At 33.1% G+C, this 12532-nt stretch overlaps 2 protein-coding genes across 4 annotated transcripts; one reads left to right on the plus strand and one right to left on the minus strand.

The window, feature by feature from the left end:
* Positions 1 to 2455: 2455 nt before the first annotated feature.
* Positions 2456 to 6103, plus strand: LOC108737323 (venom protease). Of its 2 annotated transcripts, none has more exons than XM_018470109.1 (6): positions 2456 to 2532; positions 3728 to 4204; positions 4502 to 4640; positions 4952 to 5115; positions 5171 to 5272; positions 5328 to 6103. In XM_018470109.1, the coding sequence occupies exons 1-6, from the start codon at positions 2481 to 2483 to the stop codon at positions 5645 to 5647; spliced, it is 1254 nt and encodes a 417-aa protein (XP_018325611.1). In that variant the 5' UTR covers positions 2456 to 2480; the 3' UTR covers positions 5648 to 6103. The 2 variants fall into 2 exon arrangements, with proteins under 2 accessions (XP_018325611.1, XP_018325609.1); XM_018470107.1 differs by lacking the exon at positions 2456 to 2532 and adding an exon at positions 2539 to 2686.
* LOC108737322 (host cell factor 1) lies at positions 5997 to 12479 on the minus strand. Of its 2 annotated transcripts, none has more exons than XM_018470105.1 (14): positions 12285 to 12479; positions 11585 to 11733; positions 11220 to 11511; positions 10906 to 11166; positions 10706 to 10851; positions 10325 to 10462; positions 10034 to 10262; positions 9741 to 9935; positions 9051 to 9688; positions 8733 to 8991; positions 7756 to 8660; positions 7491 to 7655; positions 7230 to 7422; positions 5997 to 7106 (listed from the first exon to the last, which is right to left on the minus strand). In XM_018470105.1, the coding sequence occupies exons 1-14, from the start codon at positions 12442 to 12444 to the stop codon at positions 7009 to 7011; spliced, it is 3828 nt and encodes a 1275-aa protein (XP_018325607.1). In that variant the 5' UTR covers positions 12445 to 12479; the 3' UTR covers positions 5997 to 7008. The 2 variants fall into 2 exon arrangements, with proteins under 2 accessions (XP_018325607.1, XP_018325608.1); XM_018470106.1 differs by having other exon boundaries at positions 7230 to 7419; positions 12285 to 12444.
* Between the last annotated feature and the right edge of the window lie 53 nt (positions 12480 to 12532).

Here is a 12532-nt window from a genome sequence, read left to right on the forward strand (position 1 = left end):
CGGCGCGGAAGTTTAAATTATTTAACGAAAAATATGTATCTATTTAAAATTAAATTGCCTAAATTTTTTATGACTACATGTACAAATCATAAATATTAGCAATACAATATATCGTATATTTAAATTGTGATTATATTAGATTCATTCGGCCGTTCATTCATGTGATTATTCATCTTCCTGATAAAATAAAAACACCGCTTCGTTCGTTTAAATCGCTGAAATTGACAATGTTATTCGAGAAACTATAGTTAAAATTCTGCGACAATAAACAAAAGAAGTGTTATTTTTATTTTATCAGAAAATCAAAATTATGAGATTCGTTATTTATATTTTGCAAAAGCAAAATAGGCATAAAAGCGTGACTTCAAAACCCCTTTCTCATTTTTTCTGTTAAAATGATTAATTAGTAAATTTATGCTTTTTTGTAGTGCTTTAAAAAATATTGTTGTTTTTTTAAATATGTGTGAAATATAACTATCAGCATTTGTAAAATTTAACTATGGAAAAGATTCATTGGTCATTGAATCTGGTAGTCTAATGGATCGTGGGTGTTTCAGTATTCATATATTAATGCGGCGATATAAGTAATTTGAATTTGGCTGGCTTATAACATAATGCTGTTTATTTTTTATGTATATAAATAGCATGTGGAGGTAGAGAACAACATTCCAGCTGGTCGGAAGAACATAACATCATCCAACGGCAAAGCTAACAACTAAGGCAACATGGGTCCGGTGTCCTACCAGCGATGGCCTTGCTATTTCTAGGATACTTCACCGCTTCACACCACTTCCTTGTCGTCAATCGTGACTCTTCTACTACGTGACGCACACCACTTGCAGGTGAAAGAAGTGGAACCGTGGAACTGCAACTCGAACGTTTTCTCCTAGACTAGTAATAATAGCATAATGTGCCTGTTCCATATGGAAAATAAAAAGGAAAAAATAATCACACTAACTGATCCTAATTTATGCATGCTATGCGTAAACGGTAAAGAATTTCGAAAACCACATTCATGCCCTTTCCCATGACCAGATGCGATCTGGTTCTATCGCAAATAAAGAAATTCACGCACAGCCGCTACCTATTTACCGTAAATGCTTTCATGAATCTCTCCTCCAATCCTTCAATTATATACATATAAGCCACTCTATATGTAATACAGTATATAGTATATACAAAGCATAAAGAAATGGAAAGTCATGTAATTAATTAAAAAATTAAATTATATATACAATCAATGGCAATAACAAAATTATTACTGTAATTACTTAATGCACAAAGAACTTATTACAGCGAAATAGCTTTCTTCCATGAATTAAAATTTTTTGCTAAATATTATTTTAAATCTGTTTTTATTATAACAAATCCTACCTCTGTTTATTTTAAATTATCATTTTTTGATAAGAAAGAAATTAGTTATTGCTTAGCCATTGACCACTATTCCTTGTAGAAATATAAAATAGAAATAATAAAGCAGAATATTAAAAAACGGAGTTACACTTCCATGGATTCGATGCAGGATCTTAAATTAATTTAATCTGCATATAGGACACATCATGCAACGGTGTGTAACATATTGCCTATATTACTAGACTTTTTATAGAAAAAACTTTTTTTATGTAAAACAAACTCTTGACTTATACAATTTTTTTTTATTTCTACCAAAACTATGAATAATAAACTGCCTTAGATAAAATACTGCCAGTTTTCTAAGAGTGCACAATTTATTAGTTAAATAATAACCGTTTAGTCTTAATGCATTATTGTTTTTCGTATGTTTTATAAAAATAAAAAAATCATACAAATGTTTAGATAAAAAAAGATGTTTACTAAATACCAGAAAAATTCAAAACAATCCAGTGAGTAATTATAACACCATGTAAATGTGTACACTGTACATAAAATAAAATGCAACAGACGCGTAAACAGGACATATAAGGGTAATACAAAATCTTCTTTCAAAATATAAACCAATAAGAAACCGGGAACCTATAAAGATTATTATTGTCAACGAATATAAATTATCCGTTAAATGAATTAATAGATTACTTTTTAATTATTGATTTTTTAACGATTCTCTATTTTATTCTAATTTCTCAATATGTAAATAGCAGTTATATAAAAACGGTGTGATATAACGTGTTTCTTCTAGTAAATGGCCGTATTAACTTGACCTGGTTATTTAAAAAAAACCCAGGGTCAAATAATTAAAACCACTATACAAAGTTCTGTAAAACTTTTTGATGGCCTAGTTGAGTTTAATATACTTATCAACGTTAATAATGAAAAGGAAAGTTTGTAATATAATATTAATGATAAAGAAAATCAAATAGAGCTACATGTATAATTTTGTTTGGTTTATTACTTTTATTTTCTTTTTTTTGGTTTGGCTGTACATTATCGTTAATATAAAGAAAATTGTTATTTAAAATTCACTGAGTGGCCTTTCAAATGACCCTGATAAAACACATAGCGTCATGAATGGTGTGGAGATGTCTTTAATGGAAGTCCATATAGTACCATTACTTGGTCAGTTTATTAAAGACGCTATATAGATTATAGTTTTACTTGATCACATTGTAATCCATTCACGTGCGAGTTGCTAACAAGTCAAAAATGTGCCATTTTTCCGCAGTTCTGTTTTTTTTATTTTGTGTATTTTTAACAATTACTTTACAGCAGGGCAAGTATTACAATCATTAAACTATTTAATTGTCTTTTACTTCAAAGAATAAATAAACATTTATCTACTATTTTATTTTTTTATCTAACGTGCAACAATTTAAAATAACGTTAATAGAGATGAAGTTCAGTTAAATATAGCGAAGTCTTTTATATCTTCTATTTTTTAAAATTGTATTTTAGAATCTATATCAGGATTAATCGTAAGAAGTAGATAAGGTATTAAACAAAGACGATATACCTATACATACTTGAATACTTTATAATTTTTTCACGTGCGAGTTGCTAAAAACTTACCTAACAAGTTAAAAATATGCCACTATTCCGCAGTTTTATGTTATTTATTTTGTGGATTTTTGAAACATACTTATAACAGGGACATACGACAATCTTAAGTCGTTTAATTCGGTATTAATCGAAACAAAATTAGAAGAAAGTGAAACCAGTAAAGAAAAATATGCTAATTGTATTATAATTTTATTTGTTAGCACAGCAAATAGAAATGTAGTTCTGTAAAATAATACAGCAAAGCCATATAGTTTTTAATATTGTATCTTAGAATCTAAATCAGGACTAAGTAGATGAAGTTTTTAATGAACTTTTCAACGTTATAATTATATTGTCGCACAACAACCTCAACTTTTCGGGAAATTGATGATATATTATTCATCGCCCATCTACTGTTGCATTATTTAAACTTATGAATAATAAACTTATTAATTTAATACTCAGAATAAATATAAATTAGTACATATGGCGCGGGAGTTTTGCATTTTAACGTTTATTTTCAAAATAGATATTATCTCATATTTCTAGGATCATTATTTTATCTTTGGTTTTACCTAATTGTAAACAAGAAATCATAATCATTCGTACATAAAAGAAACACGTAAAAGGTAATTTATCTGAATTACGCTACCGGCTCTCATAATTGTTTTATTATGTGCTATTACATTCTACAGGGACGGATTTAGTCTCAAAATTATTTCGTATCTAATGAGAAAAAACTCCTTCTTAATAATGAATATTTTAAAATGTACAGGGGACTTAACAGATGGAGATTATTGTACTACACCTCGTCAGGAAGCCGGTCTTTGCGTAAGTGTGGAGAACTGCGAATTTGTTAAACGTATTTTCCAAACATTTGGTCACAACAATAGGGACGTAAATAATTATTTAAATCGGTTGACCTGCGGATTTTCGGGGAGAATACCTCTAGTATGCTGCCCTGGTGTTTCAAACAGCAGTCGAGGTACAACTTCTGAAACAACTACTGAAAAAAAAACTACATTAGCATCGACTGCTAATACACCACTTGCAACTAGTACTAGAAGAATTACTGAAACTGGAAGGAATTTTCAAACAACAGCTGCAAGTGAAACTTCAATGACTGCAAACGAAATGCGTAGTTCTGGACGAAATATGAATGGGACCACAAGATTTTTAAGACCACCCGATTGCGGGAAAACTACATTCACTGGAGGATACCGCATTGTGGGGGGAGTTCCAGCCAAACCAGGTACTGCACAGTTGATAAAATTAAAATTTCCAATATCATTACACCAAACGAATATTCATTCTCTGTATGTTCAATCGTGCAATATTTGTTTTTTAACATGAAATTATCTGTTTCCTGTAAACTCAATACAACTTAAGAGTGTAATACATTTTGTATCTTTTTCTGTTTTGCTTATAAAATGAAATAATACGTACTCCGACCCTGCGTAGTTTCTTCAAATGTATAATAATAATTTAAATACAAAACGAGTACTTGTTTTAATATTGCAAAATCCTAATGTTAGTAGATTTTTTCTAGGAAACTTTCCCTGGATGGTAGCCTTAGGATACAAAAACAGAAAAAATCCAAATTTACCAAAATGGCTTTGCGGGGGAACTTTAATTAGCAATAAACATGTTTTAACTGCAGCTCACTGCGTAGAAACAACAGAAGAATTGTAAGTGTTTTCTTGCTTATCTAATTATTAAATAAGAGAAATAAATTAACTAGACTAGTGTTTTTTTTTGTAAATATCAATTAAAAGAAAAGTATAAGTTTATCATGTAAATTGGTCGAATAGTACATTTTTCTAGATAATTATATCGAATAATTAAATATATGCCCTCTTTGTAAAACGTAATACATAAATTAATGCATTCTTTTAATTACTCGCACAACTGTATATAAGTTGGCTATTAGAAAATGTGAAGGTAATTCATGGAAATTGCTAGTCGTTTAGATAATGTGCCCATAGGAAACGAATTTTAGGTATACTGTACGTGTTGGAGACTTAGATCTTTATTCAGACGATGATGGAGCAAACCCTGTTGAAGTGTTGGTAGCTTCTACAAAAATACACGAAGACTACAATCCCCGCGTCTCTTATACAAACGATATTGCTATTCTTACATTAGCCAAAGAAGTTAATAGCCGTAAGTAAATAAATTACCAACACTAAGCGGAGTCTCGATTTTGATATAATTTTAGCCTCCTTATCGCCGATTTGCTTACCAGTAGACGAACCATTGCGAAGCAATAGATTCGTTAGGTATTATCCTTATGTAGCAGGATGGGGTTCACAAGAATTTCGTAAGTATTTTATTGACGATTTTTAAACTTTACTTACCACGTACATTTATTATAGGGGGACCCTCTAGTACTTCTTTATTGGTTGCTAATTTAATGGTTGTTGATAATGATAAATGCGCAAAAAGTTTTTCGGAATTCGACAAGGTAACCATCGACGATAGGGCACTATGTGCAGGATTTCCACAAGGAGGTAAAGACGCGTGCAAAGGAGATTCTGGCGGTCCACTGATGCATGGGGTCCCTGAAGGACGAGCCCTCAGATTTTACATAATAGGAATAGTTTCGTTCGGTTATAATTGTGCGCAACCCGGATATCCTGGCGTTTATACAAGGGTATCCCACTTTATAAATTGGATAGAAAACAACATAATATAATATTTACACTGGAAATTGTGATTACAGTATAAACTGTAATTAAACATGTAATGTGTCATTCGTTTAAGCAGTTATACACTTTTTGTTTTAATAAGTAGTTTAAATTAATAAACCACAGATATAAGGAGAGGAAAGCGTCTCTAAGCGAGCTCACACTACACTCTGATTATGAAATGAATGTTTTATTACATAAAAAAGAAAACGTATTTGAAATAATTTTACATAGATATACTTGCGTATTATTCACTGTAATTAATTTACCAAATCCAATTTTAGAAATTTTACCTTGAATTATATTAAGTAATTATTAGCAATTACAAAAATACACAGTATAAAATAACAAGCCTTATTAATGAAAGAGTCAGAAATGCAATGTATTATATTTAGTCAAATTACATGAACTGACATCCTGAAAAGAATCGACGGTCGATTGGCTTGTATGAATTTGACACAAAACATGAACGAACAAAGAAAAAAACATAAATAATAAAAATACTCTAGAAACTATTCTCCTTTAAGAATAATGTATTTACAATTAGATAAAAACTATTATTCCGTAAGAGTACGCACTAATTTGCCATTCAAATAACAGCATTTAATTAATAAACTGATTTTCCCTATCCTACTTTTTATTTTTTTACTTTTTATAAAAAGAGAAATAAGACGAGAACGTGTACTAAAAACATTAATTTAACGCAAAAGAAAGGAGTTGCTACATCCAGATTATCACAAGTTGTTACGTTAGTGCATTAGACTTTCAAAATTATATTACAAAAACTTGTGACCTACAAAATTTTGAAGATAAACAGCAACAATTTGTACTAAATACTATAAATAAATGACTCGCTAAGCACCTTAAACAATATTTAATGATAATTGTAAATGTTTCAATAATAAACTACTTCACATAACAAATTCCATGTTTTAAATCCATAATCCGGCTCCTTACGAAAAAGTAGTATAAAACAGTATTCTTTTGCAACTTGTTTTCTTATGTTATCATCCTTAACAAGTATTCAATTAATTATGAGCCTTTAATAATTACTTACGTTCAATGTCTCTGTACAAAAATAAAATAACATTATACAACTATTTATATCATTCATCAATTGTTAAAAGAACGCCTTTAATGTAACGTAAATATTATAAAATTTTGAATTTTTTGCCAAATATACTAACACTTCATTATCCACACCATTACAGATAGTGCAATCCTTAGGTAGTTAATTTTAACATTATTAAGAAAAAAACATATTCGATTGTAGCGCTAAGCTCCATTAAATCAATGAACAGATAATTAATTAAACCAGAAAGTAATTAAGTATCTGCTGGCATTAGAATAGTCAATTCTGCTGTACACTTTACATATCTTCTTTATCTGCTGATTTCATTTTCTTAATTCCTACTGGTGTGGTTCCTTCTATTGTCCGCTTTGGCGTTTTATTTGTCGCTTGTGGATCTATTAAAAAAAGACCAACTAGTTCTACAAATTTCTTTCATAGATTTTCTAGGAAATATACGTCTTACTTTTATAGTGAAGCAAAAAAATGCGAAAATGTTGTTAATTAATTAAACTATATACCTTGCAACCACCTAACTTGAGTGGCAGGTCCGTAACCTTTGTCATTTCTTGCAGCTATACGAAATATAATAGCTGCTTTTGTGGAAGTGTCCAAGTGAGCTGCTGCTAATGAAGAATTTGGAACTGTACAAGAGTTACTAGCTCCACAATACACTCTAACAAAAGCAAGTTGATTTGTACCAGATTTCTCCTGCTATCAGAAAAAAAACAAAAAGAATGAAAACATAAGCTAAAACTACTTTTAAAAATTTTATTATTTACCTTGGAGTTGTTTCGTACAGCAAGATACACACTATATTCCAAAATTTCGCCTTGTGACGAATTGGGGGGTTCCCAAGACAAATGAGCGCCATCCCCCGATTTTGCTATTTTTATGGCAGATGGAGCGCCTGGGAATCCAGGTAGGCACGTCTTGAAAGCTGAGATCTTTAAAACAAAAAGCAAATACAATTTTAATAAAGATCATTGCAATTATACTTCTTTTAGGTTTTCCGAATTATGTGCTACATCAGAATTATATTTTTACCTCGCTCCATTCTCCCCTTCCAACGGAATTGATTGCTGCAACTCTAAATTTATATGCAGTTCCTGGTTCGAGATTAATCCTCGGCAAGTGTGAATAATCGGGTAAATTATCAACTGTGTAATCCGCTTCACTGTCACAATAGAAGTAATCCTGAACATCACAGCTTGTCCCCTTAATAAAACCTACTGTGTACCAAACGTCTTTCTCGCTTGGCACATTCTTCACATTATCAGTCTTGAATTCTTTTGAATGATCCAAAGCGGCCGAAGCAAGGGCTGAAAGTCCGTCTCCATTTTCGCTTTTCTTCTCATCAGCAAACCCATGTACTTCATTATTATTTCTTGCATTAGTTCCATCTTCTGTGTCGTCCATTTGTTTGTGTTCATCAGTTGTCTCCTCGCTGTCGTTATATTGTTCTTCACCTTTCTCCTCTTCAAATCCTTTTATTCCTTCCCCACCTTTATCTATTAAGTTTCCGTTGACTGATGTTAGGCTTTGTGTAGATGGTTGAGAACTGCTCACGCCTGAGTCACAAACGTCTGTTGTAGACTCAGCTTCAGATTTAGTCGTATTTTGCTGAGCATAGTTTTCAGTGCCTACGGGGGAACCGATAGGAGATCCTCCAAACAAACCTAGTCGAATTTTACCACCTCCTTTCAAACCCATACGTTGATGTAATGCCATTCCACCAAATAATCCAACACTCGAGGCTTCGTTGGCTGAAGGCTCTGTTTCCATAGCGCTTTCATTACTATTACTCTCATCTATTTTCATTATCATGTTTGATTGGTCTGGTGACAGTTTATCTTCGCCGTCATCCTTAACAGGATCTATTAAACCAGCCTCGGCCGCTAATGCGGCCAAAGCTGCGTCTGTTGTGGCTGGACTGTCAAATGATGCTGGTGCTAGACAAAAACAACAATACCAACAATAAATACTAAATCCATCCATCCAATGTATGACTGTAAAATAATTACCTATGGATGCAGTAGGTTGTTTTGGACGTGACATAACCATAACCTTTTGTGGCTCTGTTGAAGATGATACAGTGACTGCTTGAACTGTGGCACCCGCCGGTATTCGGACAATTTTTCCAACAGGAGATCCTGAATGAGAACCAACTTGCTGTAGCTGTTGTCCAATTTGCTGGAGATGATTGCCAACAAGAGTCAGCGTTTTACTGCCTCCACCAGCCATTTGCACGGTAACAGGCTTTCCTCCAATCATAACTTGTTTCTATAACGACAATAAAAATCAATTCAAAACAACTTCAAAAGGATATGTATGTTTCTTACAGTATTCTTGGACAGTGTAACGGTTTTTTGAGTTCCTCCAGGCATAGAGATAGTAATTGGTTTGCCAGTAATTTTAACGTTTTGTAAATTAGCCACAGACGCATTAGATATGGGATGTACATTAACAGTAGTGGTTTTAGATTGTGAAAGAGCTTGAGCTTGACTAACTGACTGTATAGTACGAATACCTGCATTCGTACTGACAACAAGTACTTGAGGATTACTAATCGTCTGTAATTGTCCAGTGGAACTTTTTGACAATACAAGTTTCCCTGTTGCCTTATTCATTTGAATGACGTTTGAGGGTAAGGTTTTGACAGTAGTCATAATTTTGTTTCCCCCTGAACTGGGAATAATTTTGACATAATTCTTTCCTTGTTGCTGCAATACATTTGCAGCTGTCTTTACTTGACCTCCTTGGACAATATTTTGTTTGGGTAACGTTACTGTCATTCCAGAGCTCGTCTTAACCAAAGTCACTATTTGTGGCGTTACAGCCTTTTGTAACACAGTAGCTGATGGTAGAGATTTTTGTAGTATCAACTGTTTTCCCTGAACAGTCGTTGTTTGAGGTGTTGCCTGACGGACAACCGTGCCGGCAGTTCCTTGTACTCCTTGTATTCGCACATTTGAACCAGCTATAAATAAATGTTATTAAAAGTGAATAATTACAAAAAGTAAAATAAATACCAATTTTTATTGGTGAAACTTGTGGAGAAACGGTAATTTTCTGTGTAGCTGCTGCAGCAGCAGCGAGGGCTTGAATTCCAGACATGCCTGCCTGAGTTGTTTTCGCTGTAACATTTTCAACAGCTGCTGACTGACCAGATTGAGCAAATACGACAGACTGAGTTGATGCAACTAGTTTGGGAGCTGGAGTTCGTACTATATAATAAAAACAAAAATGTATATTAAAGAAAACATCACATCACAAACATAATAAAAATAATCCTTCTATTACACATACTACAAAAAACTCTTACATCGTACAACAGGTGGAATAACTTTGGGTGCTGCAACAGTGGGAACTTGTGCTAGTGGAATAACGGTTTTTGTTACCGTAGGGGTATGAGGCACGTTTGCGACGGGCGTCTGTTTTGAGGCAACTAGTGGAGGCACAGCTGCATCTGTTGAAGGAACAGAAGTTGCAGCAGACTGCTGCTCTGGTTTCTTAGCAACTGCCGTAGTTTGTGGCAGGTCATACTTTTGCGTCTAAAATTAAAATAACACGAACATAACACATATCAACATAATTTAAGCAATGGAAAGTTTACCTGTAGGACATAAACCTGTACTGATGGAGATCCATTCCAGTTAACTTCCAGGGAATGTGTTCCAGCTTTTACAAGTGATACTCGACCTACTGCAGCCGGTTTATCTACTTCTAAGTACCATAGGTCTTTAAAACAGACCTAAAAAGATTTACAAGTTTCACTACAATCACAAATATTTACAAATTAAAACTATCAACAAACATTAATTAAGTTCATATCACTTGAAATAAAAATGAAACAACTTCACAAATAAAGTGCATAAAACAAGTCAATGGCTCAGAAATAAAAATATCATTGACAAAAAAAAAGGAAATAATGATAACAAAAATAGTAGTCAGTAAATAAGTGCATGTATAATGCACTCTTACTACTGAAATTTACCTGATTGTTCCAAGCTTTTCTATAGCCATCACGACCAGACCAAACATATAATCGTGTGTTTATTCCAACAGCACAATGACCAGCACGAGCACAGGGAACATTTCCTTCAGTAGACAGAATATTTAAATCTTCCCAATGCATGGATTCTGTGAAAAAATTTGATTGAAGACGAATAAATTACAAACATATTGTAAACTAACCCAAATTAAGACAGGCCATTGTGCTTGTACATTTCCATTCCTTTTCACTGGTAGTTTTGGAATCTTCAGTCATAACAGGAACCCAACCACCAAAAACAAACATCCTGTGTCCAATAAGTGTAGAGGTATGTAATGATCTCGGAAGAGGAACAATACCAGACACTTGAGGTTTGCTCCATGTCAAAGTACCTGTATTTAATAACCATAGGTCCCCTAATCTACAGCCACTCATTCCTCCATAAATAACCAAAAATGATTTTCCTATAAAGAATTTTTAACTGTTTACAAAATACATATGAAATTTAAAATTTTACCTTTAGATTTATCCACATAGGCTACTCCTGTATGTGACTCTCTGGGTGGTGGAGAAGGGCCATGTGTAACAGGCACTTCCCACTGTACTGGATTCACTCTGATATCTAAGGCATATAGATCCTTTAAGTGTCTTGGAATATTATTCTTGGGGTCTTCACTATCATTTGCTAAACCGCCAAATAAATAAACCTTATTTTGTACAAGAGTAAAACTGTGTCCCAATCTTGGACATGGAGCAGAACCATTTTTAGGTGGTCTTGGCTTTAAACGTTTCCATTCCCAGCGGGAAGCCTACGAAGAGATATAAAATGATCAGTTTATACATTTCTTTATTTAGAAAATACTCAATTAATGTAGTACTTACTTGTAATTCATATAACTCATTACTATATTTTCCATACTCAACCATACCCCCAAAAACCAGCAATCTGGTTCCATCTACTACAAAACCATATGCAGCACATCCTGGGGGTATATCACCTTTTGTTACGGGTACAAACCATTGATTTGTAGCTATAAACAAAAAGCATACTTGTCCTCAAACTGAAGCTACATATGTAGTGCTTTGTTTGATAGTAAAAAAATGAATAAATATCTGCTACTCTACATGATCATTTCCGTATAAAACTTGTAACTGCTGAATTTGTTTGAAAAAATATGTGTGGACTGGGATATTGACACAAACAAAATGAAAACGTCACTTTTTATAATATATATAATAAAAAACCGACCATTTAGGAAGGTTTTTACAAATATCCCTCTTTCATATTGGTAACGGAGTTTCAAATATGTTAATGCAAAATTACATATTTGCAATTTCATAAGCGGCGGCATCTCGCATGTCGTTTCAGGGGACGCCATTTTTAAAATAAAGAAGTAGTTTTTTCTAAATTAACTAACAAAAAATGAAGTATGCACATATTTTCTTTCACCTTATTGCAAATAACTAAGAATATAGCGTGAAGAGAAAAACACTTGTACGAGATAGTGTACAATAATTACAGCTTCGGTGTAAAAAATGACAACAGCAGCGCGCCATATTTATTCAAGAAACCTCAAAATACCTGTATTGTAAACATGAAGTTCATCGACAATTCCTTCATTTCCGCCCCCAAATACGACCATAAGATCTTTAATAGCGACCGCACGATGTCCATGGCGAGGTCGGGGTTGCGGTCCAGTTGGATTTGCCACTAATTTCCACTGTAACGCCTTACCCGCCATTACGTGATCACATTGCACTCACGAAACTTCACGACGCCAATAGAAATCATGCGTCTGAATTCAAACATATCAAGTTCTCTTCTTCTTG

The sequence above is a fragment of the Agrilus planipennis genome, unplaced genomic scaffold (genome assembly GCF_000699045.2).
Source record: "Agrilus planipennis isolate EAB-ADULT unplaced genomic scaffold, Apla_2.0 scaffold90, whole genome shotgun sequence".
Lineage (NCBI taxonomy): Eukaryota > Metazoa > Arthropoda > Insecta > Coleoptera > Buprestidae > Agrilus > Agrilus planipennis.